The 17,067-nt window shown below is 48.3% G+C and overlaps 7 protein-coding genes and 1 non-coding gene across 8 annotated transcripts; 5 read left to right on the forward strand and 3 right to left on the reverse strand.

The window, feature by feature from the left end:
- The first annotated feature begins 205 nt into the window (after positions 1–205).
- Positions 206–2,597, forward strand: F4813DRAFT_67260 (MFS general substrate transporter). The gene is made up of 6 exons (XM_049248748.1): positions 206–399; positions 482–958; positions 1,032–1,550; positions 1,598–1,748; positions 1,808–2,140; positions 2,190–2,597. The coding sequence occupies exons 2-6, from the start codon at positions 603–605 to the stop codon at positions 2,541–2,543; spliced, it is 1,713 nt and encodes a 570-aa protein (XP_049099954.1). The 5' UTR covers positions 206–399; positions 482–602; the 3' UTR covers positions 2,544–2,597.
- Positions 2,434–3,719, reverse strand: F4813DRAFT_67309 (uncharacterized protein). The gene has a single exon (XM_049248749.1). The coding sequence runs from the start codon at positions 3,393–3,395 to the stop codon at positions 2,652–2,654; it is 744 nt and encodes a 247-aa protein (XP_049099955.1). The 5' UTR covers positions 3,396–3,719; the 3' UTR covers positions 2,434–2,651.
- Positions 3,718–5,870, forward strand: F4813DRAFT_358724 (uncharacterized protein). The gene is made up of 7 exons (XM_049243262.1): positions 3,718–4,045; positions 4,152–4,244; positions 4,417–4,461; positions 4,509–4,574; positions 4,638–4,991; positions 5,048–5,147; positions 5,315–5,870. Exons 1-7 carry the CDS (start codon positions 4,016–4,018, stop codon positions 5,347–5,349), a joined length of 723 nt encoding a protein of 240 aa, XP_049099956.1. The 5' UTR covers positions 3,718–4,015; the 3' UTR covers positions 5,350–5,870.
- Positions 5,871–6,446: 576 nt separating this feature from the next.
- Positions 6,447–8,075, forward strand: F4813DRAFT_380691 (extracellular mutant protein 11-domain-containing protein; the record flags this gene model as incomplete). Its single annotated transcript, XM_049245586.1, has 1 exon — positions 6,447–8,075. The coding sequence occupies one exon, from the start codon at positions 6,447–6,449 to the stop codon at positions 8,073–8,075; it is 1,629 nt and encodes a 542-aa protein (XP_049099957.1).
- A 130-nt stretch (positions 8,076–8,205) lies between these two features.
- On the reverse strand, positions 8,206–9,494 carry F4813DRAFT_67328 (P-loop containing nucleoside triphosphate hydrolase protein). The gene is made up of 2 exons (XM_049248750.1): positions 9,001–9,494; positions 8,206–8,923 (listed from the first exon to the last, which is right to left on the reverse strand). Exons 1-2 carry the CDS (start codon positions 9,296–9,298, stop codon positions 8,337–8,339), a joined length of 885 nt encoding a protein of 294 aa, XP_049099958.1. The 5' UTR covers positions 9,299–9,494; the 3' UTR covers positions 8,206–8,336.
- Positions 9,495–10,684: 1,190 nt separating this feature from the next.
- Positions 10,685–13,826, forward strand: F4813DRAFT_358740 (NAD(P)-binding protein). The gene is made up of 4 exons (XM_049243263.1): positions 10,685–11,878; positions 11,937–12,365; positions 12,494–13,098; positions 13,167–13,826. Exons 1-4 carry the CDS (start codon positions 10,826–10,828, stop codon positions 13,462–13,464), a joined length of 2,385 nt encoding a protein of 794 aa, XP_049099959.1. The 5' UTR covers positions 10,685–10,825; the 3' UTR covers positions 13,465–13,826.
- Positions 13,827–16,494, reverse strand: F4813DRAFT_358741 (uncharacterized protein). Its single transcript, XM_049243264.1, has one exon. It carries the CDS (start codon positions 16,077–16,079, stop codon positions 14,097–14,099), a length of 1,983 nt encoding a protein of 660 aa, XP_049099960.1. The 5' UTR covers positions 16,080–16,494; the 3' UTR covers positions 13,827–14,096.
- Positions 16,495–16,789: 295 nt separating this feature from the next.
- Positions 16,790–16,906, forward strand: F4813DRAFT_t70. Its single transcript has one exon. It is a non-coding gene; the product is annotated as a tRNA-Pro (tRNA).
- The last annotated feature ends 161 nt before the right edge of the window (positions 16,907–17,067 follow it).

Raw genomic sequence — 17,067 nt, forward strand, 5'->3', positions numbered from 1 at the left:
CCTCTGTCATTCTTGCCTTTAAAGTTTTGAAGACTTTTAAGTTAATGAGGCCCGATTGCGCTTCCGTTGGGGGAAAAGCTTGTTCAATGGGGGATGTGGCATGTGGCATGTGGGAGAATGGAATCTGCCCCTATTTGGGCAATCGCGAGCCTCGTTGCTTCTCACTGTTAGAAGATAATTAGTTTGAATAGGACTAGACTCAGTAGGTAATTCAGTGGACCTGAGTCAAGCTTATCCATTATGGGCGTAGTAGCTTCTTAAGATAGAAATATGTATCTCTTGTAAGACAAAAAAAAATAACCAACATTTCTTATAAATGCCCACGATTAGCAAGCATATCTCCATATGCGTCGGATTTATTCCCTGTGAGTCCTTATTCCGAGGGATAGAACATATCAGGTAGGATGTGGTCTTTAACCACGATTATTGCTACCTATATAATTATTGTGTGCTAATACACTCATTGATGATAATTGTTAAGCAACAATCATTGTTACCTCTCACATATTATTCCCGCCGCGGCACATGAAGCTTAACACCGCGCTTCATTGACTTAGATGAATATCTTTCTAGAGGTCTAACTCAGAATATCTTCGCACACAATGGCGGTACCGTCTGGACAAACCCCAGAAATCATCGAGATGTCGCTCGACCCAGCAAAACCCGGGCAAGATGTAGATTCGACAGCTAAAAGCTCCAGCTCTAGTGGGAGCATCCACACCACAAATGGCGACGAAGAGCGCGGCATGTCGACGCTTGAGAGGATCAAATCCAAGTTTGGAGACCGACCGGAGTGCTTTAAGAACACGTTCCAGGAGATATCCTTCATCTTCCAAGCTACCATCGCAACCGCTACGACATCTTTCCTATCCGGCGTTGCTCTAGTTATCACCGTTCCCGTCTCTCGCGACTTGGGTATGACACAAGGTGAAATAGCATGGATCAGCGCCGCGACGTCGTACGTATAGAATATTTTTCTAAACCCTTAACTAGGTGGTTTCTATATATCATTAACTAACTTATCATTGTAGACTTGTGGCTGGTGCCCTTCAGCTCGCCTTGGGGCAGCTAGCCGACTTGCTAGGGAGAAAACCCATGTTCATAACTGGTCTGGCCAGTTTCAGTGGATTCGTGTTGCTGGTGGCTTTCTCCCAAAACCCCTTCTGGATGTTGATTGTCTGTGGTATCCTCGGTGCTTGCTCCGCTATGGTGGTTCCTCCGGCCATAGGTATACTCGGCGCGGCCTACGCCACCCCTTCGAAACGGAAGAACTTGGCATTTTCGGCATTTAGTGCGGGAAACCCGTTAGGATTTGTGTTCGGTACTATCATCTGCGGCATTGTTACCCAACTGAGTAATTGGCGTGCTGCCTTTATCGTCCTATGCGTTATCTGGGCCCTTTTCACCCTTCATGCGATTTGGGCCGTGCCTAATGTCGAGAATTTCGATCGAGCTCCTCTGAAGGAACGCCTAAAAACGCTGAAGCAATTCGATATTGTCGGCACGATTCTGACGATTTTTGGGACGGGCTTGTTTACTGCTGGCTTAACGTAGGTACCCTTAGAGTCTTAAGAGTCTCAAATACTGACGAATCTAGACTGGGCCCCGAAGATGGTTGGGCAAGTGCGCATGTGATTGCGATGTTAGTTGTTGGCATCGCGCTGCTTGTCATTTTCATCCTGTGGGAAAGGGTATTTCCTCACCCCCTGATGCCTCCACATATCTGGAAGGACAGGAACTTTAGCTTTGTGAGTTATTATTCAGAGATTACCTCTTATCCTCAAACCCTCAATACTAACAACTGTAGATCATCCCTACTATTGCCCTCGGCAATATGGGCTTTACCGCTAGTTGTTTCTGGGTAGCCTTTTTCTTGCAGGAAGTTAAACAGTATTCCACCCTCATGGTCGCCGTTCATCTCCTTCCTCAGGCTATCGCTGGGCTGCTATGGAACATAGTTGCCGGTCGCATCATGCATCGCATCAACAATACGGTTATTATGATCTTCGGTGCCACCTGCTACCTCGCTGCCAACTTGCTGCTCTCTTTCATAAGGATAGATACTAGCTACTGGGCCTTGATGTTCCCAGCCCTCATTTTGATCGTTGCTGGTGCTGATCTTCAGTTCAACGTGGGCAATGTAAGTTACACTCCTGTGCTTAACATTTTGACAATTCTGACTTCACCAGATGTACGTGATGCAGTCGTTACCTAAAGATAAACAATCCTTGGCGGGTGGCATTTTCAATGTGGTTATTCGCCTGGCCAATACTGCCGTGATGGGGATTTCGACGGCAATTTTTAGCTCGGTGCAATTGACACCCGAAGGCATGGCCGATCCGATGCTCAAATTCACCAGAACGTTCCAAATGTCTATTGGGTTCTCTGCGGCATGTTTGGTCTTGACCTTTTTTATTCGGCTAGGAACGCAGGGGAACTCTCCGGACGAGGAGAAAAAAGATAAGAGTAATTCGGAGAACTCGGAGAATCCGACTGTCGTAACTAACAGTGCAGCTGAAAGTGAGCAAGAAGAGAAGAAGTAGGCGGATATGGTTTATGAAGAATGAAAATTAGGATTAGAGTCAATTCGTCATTACGAACTTAGGTAGTCGGTACTAAATAAAAGGTTAGGGAGTGCGTTGATATATAATTTAATCTTGGTATTCCTGCCATTTGGTCATCCTATCCTTCAAGTCCAGAACCTCGCCATCAATGACGAACGTGCCATCGCCGCGGTGATGGAACATGCGGCCACCCTCTCCGGGTTTCTTGTCCGGATTGAGCCACGCCTTGACGGGCTTTAGAACCCACATGGAGTATTTGCTCACCATCTTAGTGTCTTCGACCACGCACTCGATATTCGCAATGACATCGCCGCCGCCTACAAGCGGCGCCTTGACCTTTGCAGCCGGACAGGCTTCCAGCCCGAAGCGCTGCCACTTGCCGCTGGGCTCCTCCTCGTCGTCGGCAGAGCAATTCCCGATATCGACGACTGTGCTGGCTATTGCTACGTCGGGCACAGCGAGCACGCACTCGCGGTTCTTCTTGAGAGCGGCGAACGAGGCGTCCCAGGGCCCGAGACAGATGCCGATGAGAGGCGGCGACTCGTGCTGCATCACCATGTGGAAGCCGATGGTCATAACGTTGTGCGTCTCGTCGGCTAGCGATCCCGTCGTGACTAACAACACGGGGCCGGGCTCTATTAGTCGGAACACCCGGGATGGCGGGTACGTCTCGAAGCCATGGTGGAGGTTGCGGCCTTGTGGCTTGGAAGAGGAGGCAGAAGAAGCGGAAGTGTCCACTTCCTCTTTACTATTGGCTTTGCGTTGTTTGGAAGGCGACAAGGAGGACGCTTCGCTCTGCTGTTCTGGTTGGCTTTTACGCTTTGGACCCATGAGTTGTATAAGTCATGTGGATAAGATTAGGTTAGGAGGTAGTTTCCCATGAAGCTAGGGGGTTTTCTAGGTTAGAGGTCGCGGTTACGTGCAGTAACCTTCGTTAGCTCTGTTCTGTTATTATGTAACCTAGGTAGGTACCTAGCTATAGCGGGGTGCCGTCAGATCTGATAACGTTACGATAAAGTTTGGAACGTCGCTAGTGGCCCGTTCGTAACGCCCTTACTATTACATCAACCGAAGTCGGACTAGCCTTTGTTAGCCTTTCTTTTTCTTTTTCTTTTTTTTCCGTCGTCAATAGGTAGAGAAAGGTGTAAGACGGTGGTTATACCTAGCAGCGTTTATGTAAGGGGGTTCTATCGTAAATGCAGGCTTTACTATACGATTATCGGAGTGACTCAGACGGTATACAAACAAGTCTTACCTATCATATTGACACCGTGTAAATTGAGACAGCTCAGGTTGAATTTGAAGCTTTTGCCCACCTCATATTTGAAAATTAATCCTCATAGACATCTATCTATTTTTGTTTATGACTTATTTTTGTTTATAACTGAGTGTAGCTTTACCTACCACCTTGCCTTTAGACTCGGTTCGCGCTACTAATACACCCAATAATCATGGGGTCTAAGCATGCTTGGAAAGTAGAGGTTCGCTTCACCCTTGGCAATTTACTTCCTCCTATAGTATACCTTACTTGCGTTGCTATACTCACGACACCAAGGATAAATGCTGATATTTTTGGATACTACGCAGCTTCTCCCTTGGGATCATTCAAGTCCAGATCATGTGCAGAGGATGTATGACCAACGTGTTGCTTGTGGGTGGAGGGCTGACGAAGTACCATCGGCAAGTATATCCTTCGTCACATCTTGCTCCATATTGCTATTTGAGAGTATATATATACCCTCCGGGCACGTCCGAAAGTTATAGATTACCGAGCCGGTTCCCGTGACTTGAGATCGCGCAATGTGATCCGAAAACTTCCGTGAATGGCAACATCTAATTCTAGCTTCTATAGTGGGTAGAGGCTGCGCAGAAAGGCGGAAAGATATTTTACTGGGTTGTGAGTTATATAATACCCTCTTAGCTTTGTGGTAGCTGATAGATTAGCTCCTTTCGGATGCTCTTCCGGATAGAGAAAAGGTACTTGAGCAGCACACTAGTGCCTATTCAAAGGTATGCTTATGATTGCCCGGCCAATATACATAACTACTGGATGACCTAAAACCTTGTACAAAGGAGGCAAACCCGTTGAGGGATACAGCAGCAGAGATTCGGCTCGTCCCGCGGCAGCCTACTATGGTGGAGTTCATCCCTATTGGCCATGTTGCTCTTGACGTCCATGAACCCGATGAGGACATCAAACTTGGCCTTCCAGCTACCGGGACCGTGTGGGTTCATCAACTGTACATTTCGCGAGCGCTCCATGGAGGTGGATTTGGTGCCGGAGCCATGTCCAAAATCGAGACGCTAGCCACGCGAAGCCCAATGAATGCAAAAATAGTAGCTTTGGATACCCTATCAAAGGAGATGCAGACCAAACCAGAGATACGAGACCTCATATATGGGAAAGGACGTATTCCTCCGTCAGTGGTAAGTCGTGGCAATATTGTTAGAAGTTGTAGCACTCCTAAAACGTGTTGATGCAGGTTTCCAATGAAGACTGGTATATCAATCAGGGGTACGAGATACTTGGACGAGAGAAAGATGCATATATATGGAACCTGCAGGAAGGTGTCAGTATGTCTGGTAAGTTACATCTCAGCCGTTTCGGGGCCGTTGTGTTACTTTAAAGCATGTGCTGTCGTCCCCTCTCGACCTGATAAAGGGCCAGGAGCTCGTGGAACAGGCCCGACGACTCAGGTGTCTTTTTAAGTCTCGGCGTATTTCAGAATTGCTAACACTTGGGACTACAGTGGACCTTGTGTATATGAAAAAGTCGGTTGCTTGAGAAATCCTGGGTCTCGGGATAAGTTTAAGGGGGTACTGGATAGAAAGACACTCCCTTTTCTTAGCCTTAAATTAGCCTCACGATAGATCGATTGGTCTGAAGCCACGTAAATGGAAATGAAGGCACTCCACAGCGTCTGCTATCTGAACTCCGTGCTTGCATCGCATATACATAGAACAGGAGCAATAGGAGTGGAGAGCTCCGTTGCCGCGAAGGACGATGAGAGGTTCAAAATAAGCAACCGCCATGTACTTCACAAAAGCCTTGGATGACATGTTTGTCTGCTGCCCAACGGCCATGAGAAATTAGACGCGAGCAAGGTGGCATTGCATCGGGAAGAATCGTTCAATGCGCTCCTTCCGAACAGGTAGATAGGCGCGTCGTGATAGATAAGTGGCCAGATATCACACAAATGGTGAAAGAGATCATGCAAGACAAGTCATCTAGCGGCATCTAGAAAACAGAGACGAGGTGAGGCGACCTCTTAAGTGGTATAAATGATATGGTCTGAGGTAATTGGGGAAGGGGAAATAAGCCGTGGGGGTTGATGCTCTAAAAAGGAATCCGGGGGTGACCCGTGCGCTAGCATGGCAGCATGGATGCACCGATCCACAAATAACCCCACTTGGCCTAACCCGGAAAGGCGTTAGAACATTGCAGACGCGACGGTGACTCGACTACGTGCAGGGGAAGTCGCGAGGCTTCTAAATCAAAAAAAGTCCTGTTGTAATTCCCCACCAGTCGACTTATTTCACCATTTCAACTATTGGACCGTCGTCTTTCGCCCTCTATTTAGACCTTCCAAAGCCATCCTCATGCCTCACCAGTAAACATTGCGACCCAACCTCGTCGTCGCATTGGGCAGGATGGCGGTATGATACATAATATTAATCAAGCTCAACCTCTCCGCCTGTCATCCGTCCGATTCTACTACCATCCGTGGTCAAACACGTCAACAGTGGGATTGGGACCACGAAAGACTCGCAGCCATTGAACGCGTAACGGATATAGACAGAGCTTAGGAAAAGTAAACAAACTCAGCTTATGTGTCTATGTGTCTTTCTTTCCGAAACATTACCAAATCTGCCTCCGTTCAGATGCCGCCAGCCAGCCAGTTCCTGAAGCATTCAAAGACGAAAATGCAAGCTTGGGTCACGAGCAACGGGCTCAATAATAGCCAACCTGCTCCTGCTGGATCTGGGCCAGGAACGGGACATGATGTCCAAAGCCACCTTCCCCAACGCCACGTCTATTTACCTCAACCTACGCCTGCGACATCGCAACCCACCCAGACGATACAGGCAACGCAAAATTCGCCTCCACGATCACGCGCACCTATAGTCAATGCAAATTCCAACAGAGCGGCCGCCGTTGCGGCAGCTAAGCTACCTGTTCCTGCCGGCCGTACTGGCCATACCCGAGATACGTCACTTAACATACGGCGATCGGGAACCGTTGCTTCTGAGCCCATTCAATCTTCGCGGCGGCCAGCGCCATTCTGGGAGGGCTCGACGGTAGATGGCTCCATGTTTAGTGACACCGCTAGCAATGTTGACGCAAACGCGGCAGGCACCTCTATGTATCGGATGCCTTTTCGGGCGCCTATTACTTACCAGCAGAGAGGGAATACCCCACGTCCTCGCCCCCCCGCTAAGGGGGCAGTCAATATGCCGGATCAACATGCCCCCTTCGTTATTGGACCTAACGGGATCATAGATGTAGTAGGTGGTCCTCTTACTAGAAGTGCTTCGACACCGGATGCTAGGAATCACCGTGGCCACCTGAAGGGTGTATCATCTCCGGAACTTGACCAAGAGTCAGAAGATAGCCCATATCAGACGAGCCCAGAAAAGACCCCTTCCGCTAAGCGGCTTCATCATACTAAACCTTTGGCCTTACGTACTAACCGTCGTGGTTCCTTCTCCGAAAGGGCCGCCTTTCCTCAAGAAAATATCGTACCTTCGCCTCCACGTGAGGCCTACCCAGTTCCTGATAATGATTTAGATGATGATGCAAGATCTGAAAATTCCATACACTTGAGAGTGAAGACATTACCAGAACATCAGCACCGTCGCTCGACTATTTTTGCTGATACCGATACGCCTATGGTTAGCCATCCGGACGAGTCAGATCGCGAGAGCCCTGCTCCGCCTGCACCCAAGCTAGTCGCGAAACCTAAGTCTCAACTCAATCGACAACTTTTTATCAAAGGTGGTAATAAAGGCGGTCTAGGATTGCACGAGAGTGCGATGCCTCGCTCATCGATAGAGAAGCGTGTTTCTAATCCAAAGAAGCGTCGATACGAACTTGACTACGATGATGGGGCTCTGGCGGCAATGGACTATTCCGAACTCAAGGATGAAGTATTCGATTTTGACCCGGCCCAAGCAGAGGCCCAGTCGGCGATAGGACCACCTCGAGGCACATTGCCAGAGAAACTTGACCACTTTTTTGACAAGGACCAGGAAAATCAAATGGAATTCTTTTCTAAGATGCCCGTTAAAGACTGGGAGATCTCCGGGGATTGGTTTCTTGAAAGATTTGGCGAGGTTATACAACGGTTTAGAGAAGCCCGCCAAATGAAGCGAACAATAATACAAGATTTCGAGAACGAGATAGCCGACCGGGACGAAGCTGTTAGGAGTAAGATCCGAACAATTGACAGCACTCTCGCCGAACTCAAAAACGAAGGCGAGGGCATGATGAACGGAAAGGAGTTTGATTGAATCAAGTAAGCAAGTACGCGGTACCGCAGGCTCTCCGTGACCGATAACTTACCGCCGACGGATTTTTACGAACTCATTCTAAAGGGAAGGATATACGGCTGTGCGTTAGCTTGGGCTGTAATGTTGCTGTTATTATAACATGGACTGGAGCTATGGTGTTTGCGCCTTCAATCCGGTGCTCTATGTACGGCAACAAATGATGCTATTGGGCCTTGTCACATTAAGTGAGGCTACTTGGTAAGATACCCGCTTGTTCGCGTATCAAACGATGACTGTCTGTTTGACTTTTCTGTCTTTGCCGACAATTAATCTCAACTGACATCCGGGTTTGTCGGCGAACAGCCCATCTCTCAGCTTGTCGGAAAAAAGTTCGTACGCGGGATAATAGGCATCGACGAACTTGACGACCTGCTCGTTCGTCATACCTGCCCCTTTCTCCCTCCGCAACATGGCTTCCTGCTCTAGCCTCCAGTCGTACACCCATTCGGTATCTCCGGCGTCGATGTGGATGAATGCATTGAACATGTCTGTGATGACATCGTAGTCCCGGAGGCGCTCATTGATGAAGTTCAGGTGTTCTAAAGGGTGTCGGTGTAGCGTCCTGCTTGGCGAATTCCACTTGAGTGACACCTCTACAGGACTCAAATGCCGAAAGCCAACACACCAGCCCTCGAAGATGACCACCTGAATCTTGGGTTGACCCGGGCCGTTAATCGTCTCCCATTGCGATTCTGGGACCCTGTCGCCCTGGCCCGAATAGGCCGACTTGTCATATTGAGGAATCTTAACCGGCTGACCCTTACATAAAGCCGTGAAGAAATCTCGAGCTAAGTTCATGTCATGTGTACCTACATAACCGTAGCATTAGAATCAAATAAGAATAAATATCCTTCTGACTTAAGATTTTGGGTGCAGGTTGTCGTACCTGGCTCGCCTCGGACCTGGACTAACAAATTGTCCGGGTGAGACTCTGCCAGTGCCTTTTGATCTTCATGTCGCAGGTAAAAATCATCAATGCTGCAGACCAACGTTTGTAGACCTTGGTCATTCTGTAGCTTCGAGGCAAGGGCTTTTACCAGAGTTGTCTTCCCAGCGCCTTGCACGCCATTCAGTCCGACGATAAAGGGCCGAGTAGAGTTAGAGGCGCTATATTGCTTATACCGTTCGAGTATAAATGGCATGCATATAGGGCTCTTGTCGTCGGTTATCTCCGCTGTAGCCATTTAAGCAGACCTTATTGCATCTATACTTGTGATGCTCGTGATCGGCTACAGGTACTGTATGTTCGGTTATTCGGGCGTTTGATGTTTATTTACCCCAACGGGACTACACGCATGGGATTTCCAATATAGCACGTTTTAAGGATGCATAGATAGAACATTACATAGAGCAAGTGTCATTAGCATCAGCTCCCCTCTCTCTCCCGGGCTAACTTTGTGGGGATGGGGAAATGCGGGGAAGTTTTGGTTCAGAGGCTCGGATGGGATGGTTGATGATTGGGACTAATAAATCTTCAGTGCATACCTAGTAACTATACAAATATACATTTGTTTGCTTAGAATTTGGGTTATGAGGTTTGTGAGTCTAAATGCTATAACCGATCATAAGCAAGCCCTTAAAGAGAAATACTTGGTAGATTCAAAATTCTAATCTCCCGCGAAGCGGCAATACAAAACTTCGGCTTTTCATATTGTGTTAACTACCTACCTATACATATGTACATGTAACTACGGCTAATTACCTGCCTTAGGTTAGGTAATCTTAGAGTCTTATAATCTTAGACCCAGCATTCCTGACATAATAGCACACGTGATAGTGATATAGGAGGCGCAATACACATAGCGTACGCATGACTTCATACAAGGTTCGTAAGCATTTCAGAGTCTACCTACATAGAGTTTGTCGGCATGTGAACGGTCTTGTAAAGAAGGCGCGAAGGATAGGTAGGTAGGTAAGTACCTAAGTACCTATGGGTAGAAACAGTTGCTAAATCCGAGGGCTATACCCAATTAAGTATAGCTAGCTTGCTATGGCCTGGTTCTTTGAAAAAGTGGATCAATCTGGGGCCCCTCGGCATTCCTGGCAGCTCATGCGAAAGCTGCCTCGGCTGAATAGCCGGAGTTCAAATGCGGCACATTGACCAACTCTTTATTATCAGGAACTTAGACCTATCATCCCGTAATTAAGCCAGCTTTTTCTATCATTAAGTTCTGCTCTCTTGCCAATCGTGCATTAGAAGCCATCTCCGACCCAACATTTGTATTATTTATCATCCAACTTTTCCCTCTAATCAACCCCTACCTCGTATCCTATTTTTCAGAGCTTCAGAACACGACACCATGGCAAGCGAATTGCGCTTTGACGACCAAGTCGTTGTCGTCACCGGCGCTGGTGGTGGCTTGGGCAAGGCATATGCTACTTTCTTTGCATCAAGAGGAGCCAAGGTCGTTGTCAATGACCTCGGAGGCTCGTTTAAGGGTGATGGCAATTCAACAAAGGTAAATAGGAGTCTCAACTTTCTTTCAATTATTCCAAATATCAAACGTGTCCGCTGACATGTTTTTTTTTACAACCACCAGGCTGCCGATGTAGTCGTAAATGAAATCAAAGCCGCCGGTGGTCAAGCCGTGGCCAACTACGACAGCGTCGAGAATGGCGAAAAGATCATCGAGACCGCCATTAAGGCTTTCGGCCGAATCGATATTCTACTCAACAATGCCGGTATCCTACGAGACATCAGCTTCAAGAACATGACGGATCAGGACTGGGATTTGGTCATGAAGGTACACGTTAAGGGTTCTTATAAGTGTGCACGTGCTGCTTGGCCGCATTTCCGCAAGCAGAAGTACGGTCGTGTCATCAACACCGCATCTGCTGCCGGCTTGTTCGGCAGCTTTGGTCAGGCCAATTACTCGGCTGCTAAGCTGGCCATGGTTGGCTTCACCGAGACCCTCGCCAAGGAGGGCGCCAAGTACAACATCATCTCAAACGTCATCGCTCCCATCGCTGCGAGTCGCATGACCCAGACCGTTATGCCTCCGGACGTCTTGGAAAACCTAAAGCCCGACTGGGTCGTTCCCCTTGTCGCCGTTTTGGTCCACAAGAGCAACACTAAGGAGAATGGCAGCATTTTCGAAGTCGGTGGTGGTCACGTTGCGAAGCTTAGGTGGGAAAGGTCAAGCGGTCTTCTCCTAAAGGCAGACGACAGCTATACACCAGGTGCCATTCTTAAGAAGTGGGACAAGGTTGTCGACTTCTCAAACCCCCAGTACCCGACTGGTCCTGCCGACTTCTTAGCTCTCCTTGAAGAGTCGCTGAAGCTGGGCCCGAACGAACAAGGTGAGAAGTTAGACTTCACCGGTCGTGTGGCCTTGGTCACGGGCGGTGGTGCTGGTATCGGACGTGCCTACTGTCTTGCCTTTGCCAAGCACGGTGCGTCAGTTGTTGTAAACGACTTGGTGGATCCCGATACTGTTGTCGGCGAGATCAAGAAGTTAGGCGGCAAGGCAGTTGGTGTCAAGGCGTCTTCTGAGGAGGGTGACAAGGTCGTCAAGGCCGCCATTGACGGCTTTGGTCGCATCGATATCATTATCAATAACGCTGGCATCCTCCGGGACAAGGCATTCACTAACATGGATGACAGCCTTTGGGATCCCGTTCTGAATGTACACCTTCGAAGCACATACAAGGTCACCAAGGCAGCTTGGCCCTACTTTCTTAAGCAGAAGTATGGACGTATCGTAAACACTACGTCAACTAGCGGTATCTACGGTAACTTTGGCCAGGCAAACTATGCGGCAGCGGTAAGTAACTAAAACGTGGAATGATAAAAACGAATCGGGTAAAGCTAACGAATCTTAGAAATGTGGTATCCTTGGATTCTCTCGCACCATCGCCCTTGAGGGAGCCAAATACAACATCTACTGCAACACCATTGCTCCTAACGCCGGAACTGCCATGACCCGAACCATATTGCCAGAGGAACTAGTCCAAGCCTTCAAGCCCGACTACATTGCTCCTCTCGTCCTTGCTCTCTGCAGCGACAAGGTGCCTAAGAACCCCACAGGTTACCTATACGAAGTAGGCAGCGGTTGGTGTGGCCGGACAAGGTGGCAGCGGTCAGGAGGTGTTGGCTTCCCGGTAGATGTTAAGCTGGTTCCCGAAGAGGTCGCCAAGAACTGGCCCAAGATTGTCGACTTTGACGACGGCCGAGCAGACCACCCTGAGAAATCCCAAGACTCGGTGGGGAAGATGATGGCCAACATGGCGAACAAGCGAGGGGCATCTAAGGTATGATGAGCCCTCTTTATTTAATGTCCTCCTATTCGGGCTATCATGTATATATACCTACCTATGTAATATGTTCTAGTCTAGCAACCAAATGAACTATTGATGTTGACTTTTTGTGTTTTGCCCAGACTCCCTCCGAGAGTAACAAATATCTCGAAGCCCAAAAGAATGCTTTGGCTGCCAAGTCCCAGCCTACGGAGTACACCTACACGGAGCGCGACAGCATGCTCTATAACCTAGGCATCGGCGCCAAGAGGACCGAGCTACAGTACGTATTTGAAGGCCACGAGAACTTCCAGGTGCTACCGACGTACGGTGTGATCCCGCAGTTCGACACCAATATGCCGTTCAGCATGGACGAGCTAGTGCCCAAGTTCTCCCCCATGATGCTGCTGCACGGCGAGCAGTACCTCGAGGTCAAGAAGTACCCGATCCCAACGGCGGCCCGAACCAAGAACTTCGGCAAGCTGATCGAAGTCGTGGACAAGGGCAACGCTGCTATCCTCAAATACGGCGTCACCACCGTGAACGCCGAAACTAACGAAGAGCTCTTCTACAACGAGGCTACTGTCTTCTTGAGAGGTTGCGGGGGTTTCGATGGCCAGAAGAAACCGACTGATCGAGGCGCGGCTACTGCTGCTAACGCACCGCCGAAGAGACACCCGGATATTATCGTCGAGACTAAGACGACCGAGGAGCAGGCTGCTATTTACCGACTTAGCGGCGACTACAAGTAAGTTTTTTTTTTTTTTTCCTTTTCCTATCGCCAGCTTAGCAACCCCAATACTAACCACACCACAGCCCCCTCCACATCGACCCGAGCTTTGCCAAGATGGGCGGGTTCAAGGTGCCGATCCTACACGGGCTATGCTCGATGGGCGTGGCGAGCAAGGCCGTGTACGAGAAGTTCGGGCCGTTCCGCAACGTCAAGGTGCGCTTCGCCGGCACCGTGCTGCCCGGCGAGACCCTCGTCACCGAGATGTGGAAAGAAGGCCCCTCCAAGGTCGTCTTCCAGACCAAGGTCAAGGAGACGGGCCGTCTGGCTATCTCCGGCGCTGCTGCCGAACTCGTCGGCGGCGGAAACGGCGGGAAGTTGTGAATCCCCCTGGGACAAGGGGTTGGCTGGCTGTGGTTGTGGGTGGGGGATTTGGTGGGAGGAGGATGGGTGTACGAGTCTGGATAAGATGAAATGAGATGATATATGGGAGCATTAATTAATTGTTAGCATTGGGAGTTTTCCTTTTTGTTTCGCCTTTTATTTTTATTTTTATTTTGGTTAGTCAGGTTGGGCGTCGATATAAAAAGATGATGTATGTAACCTAGGTATGTATGTAGCTTAACTTGGGTCAACAGGACATTTTCAGTTTGAAGTGGAGGGATCTATGCAAGTACTCCAAATATATGGGTATTCTATAAACACAGGGGCTTCGGACAACAGTAGGCCCTAGTGATTAATAGCAGGTTATGTCAAAATAATGGCTACATCATTGTATATAATAGTGTTGCTAGAGGCCGTAGCCTGTGACAAATAGTTGCATGTATGATGCTACTAATGGGTATAACATACAGATGGCCTCCTATCCCTTTCCCTACCATACGACCGATATACTCTCATACGCCCGTTCCCAATGCGAGGTTCGCGTTCAAATTTCAACTTCAAAGAGAGGTTCAGTCGATGACCAGATAATGCTCCATTTTACCAAAACTCCGTGCCCAACTCGGTCCGTTCCGCTATACAAACAAGGTCTCTATAACAAAATCACAAAACTCTTCAATGCTCGGGACTTTACCGCTTGGAAGCAGCCATGTCAGACTCTTGTCTCGACTGAAGCTGCCTACGCCATCTTCGAGATACGCCTTCTCTGCGTCGGACAGTTCGCGTTTCTCGGATGCTCTCCATTTCTGTTCTGCCTCTATCTTGGCTTTTCGAAGGATTTCCTCGGTATTCTCAGCTTCCCATAAATTACACTTGCTACATTCGGTACATTGTCGGCCATCGCCCTCGGGCCTGAAATGTTGACAAAAATGCTGGTAGCCTTCATTTGGAGTGCCGATGTTTTTGCGACAGACATAGCACATCTTATAGCCGCAGGGACAGGTCAGTTTGTTGCATCCAGCTGTCTTGACGAAGGATGTGCTGCACCGGGGACAGACACGCTTGATCGCCATAGACATCGCCTGTTCTACTTGCGTGCGTAGGGCGACAAGAGACGACTCGTGACAGACGTGAATATCCACCCACGCCTTCGAACATGATAAACAAGACGAACGTCGGCAGGTTGGATTCTGGCAGTTGAATTTTAACCCGCGGCGGCGACGCTGGTACCTTATGATGGCCGCTCCTAAATGCCAAGATATATAATCCCTAACCGAACGATTCAAGCACAAAACGGCAAAGGCTAACGCTAATATGAGAATGGGAAATAAAAGGGGAGATATAATCAAGCAAATGAAGATGATGATAAAGTTTGGAATATTGCTGACACGGATCCTAGGTCTAGATATGCTGGCTGGTATATATAGATCGTCGACTTCGGCGTAGGTGCAAAAGGGACATCGAACCAAAGGCAAGCCACTAGACAAAAGTCCATGCTCTGCTAGTCGTTGTTCAAGTTTGCGTATAATCTCATCTCCGTTTTTCTCCCCTTGCATAGCTCGATGGATGTGCTCAGGTGATACGCAGCTTTCGCACTCTACCGACGCCACAGCAGGGCATCGAAGAGCACCTGTTTCCTTCTCGATGCTACGTTGCCATCCCTGCCCAAAAACCGCCTCGGTGATGGAATGGCGAACGCAGTTAAAGCAAACTATATGCCCTTCGGCAGTACATGCGGTAACCTCTTCGAAAATCACATCCGAATAACAGCAACTGCACTCAAACATAGCTTCGTGAGCTTCGGCGTCCTTCGTAAGTAATGAAACGGCCATAGCGCGGTCCCTTTCCTCTCTCAGTAGTTGCTCGCGTTCTTTTAATGGTATTATCAACTCTTCGAACAGCTCTCTATCCAATTCGGCACTACCGGTTGCCTTTAAAGTCGGGACCATCAACCCATCGTCCGCGGATTTCCATGTGATAAGAGGATGTGTTTCGGCCTCAGCAGAAGTCACGGGCTTACGACGAAAGAAAAAAGAAGATATAGTGAATTTCCACGTCTTGGAAGACAGATCCACGAGGGTCTGTCGCGCGTCGAGATACGAATAGTTGAACTCGGATAAGACTGCGTCGATCGAGGATCTAGATAGTAAACCCTTGAACTCTTGTGCCGCTAAAGTACGCACTGCCTTCTTGTATTCCGCTGTTCTGAATGCCTCTGTTCGCGAGACTAGAGCGTTCGAGTCCGAGCCGGTATGCTCGCTAGCTCTCCGCCGCCCCTTGACGAATTCACCAGGGTTCTTTAACAACTTGTCCGTGATGATGAATAATCGCGACTCTTCGGAAAAGGATGCAAGCATCTCCCTGAAGACTTCGACTTGGATATTGGGAAAGAGGGCAGCGAGCCTTTCGAGGTTCTGGTTTAGATCGAGTACATCTGGCGGCGGTTGGCTAGCAGGCTGGATTTGCGACTCGTCGGAAAGATACTCAGGAGTAGAGGAAGTAAAGTTTCGGGGACGCGACGGGGAGACATCAGGAGAACCTTGGGATTGTTTAGACCTGCTTGATCTAAAGGAAGCCCTCCGGCCTGACGAGGCACCTAGTAAGCTCGAAAGAAACATTTTACGTCGAGCCAAACGAAACTATGTCGAGCAAGTAAAGCATCGTCGTTTATGGTAGCTGAGCGTTGAATCTCGACTGGATTTTAAAAAATAAAAAATAAGACCAGGGGGGGTTGCTATATGTAGTATCAGGAGGTATGGGTTGGGAAATTTGTTATGCGCGGACTCAAAAGATCAACGAAGGCGCATATAGCAAAGTTAAAAAAGTATAGGCGTCAAAAAGAAAGGCAGCTGATTAGTTGGAAGAAATGGTCTGTCTGAAAAGTGGTTTGGAAGTGGTGCAACTTGCAGCTTAAAAGAAGTCACGTTAGGTAAATGTAAATGCGAGTGTAAATGCAAGTACAAATGACAAGTGCGAATGACAAAGGAGAAATACATTATGTACCTAAGGTACGGTACCTACATACATTTTATTACGTACCTGTATGGCCTCAATCTTGGAGAAGTCCACCTTCCGGGGCTTGCGCTTGCCCAGACTCCAGCCAAAGTACCCGTGTAAAAAAAGGGTCGGATGCTACCCCAATCTGGAGCGTGTTAATGGAAGCTACCACATTAAGTTAGTTGCACATGCATGGAACTTTACATGTGCAACTTTACGAACTTACCAGAACTTAAGAAATATATATAGACCCACATATTTTTGCTTCACATATAAACAAAGACAAGAAATTCGAAATTCTATCCAATCAAAACAAAAGCATCAAAAATACGGCTCAATGGTCCAGTGGTAAGATACTCGCTTCGGGTTAGCTATGCTCTCTTCCCGGTCTCTTTCCAAAAGGGATTGAAAATGTGAGTGGTCCCGGGTTCGAATCCCGGTTGAGCCCCTTTCTTTCTGCATGATTCGCATGTTGATGTATTAATTCGATGCAAGATAATTTTTGTGATTTTTTCTGCCTCGAAATGATTCTCTGAAGTGGAAATATTGTGTCGTAACACATATGTACATCAATTGTACATCAATTGGGAGACCCCGAAGTCTCCAAAT

Source organism: Daldinia decipiens, assembly GCF_022478715.1.
Source record: "Daldinia decipiens strain CBS 113046 unplaced genomic scaffold F4813scaffold_15, whole genome shotgun sequence".
Classification (NCBI taxonomy): Eukaryota; Fungi; Ascomycota; class Sordariomycetes; order Xylariales; family Hypoxylaceae; genus Daldinia; species Daldinia decipiens.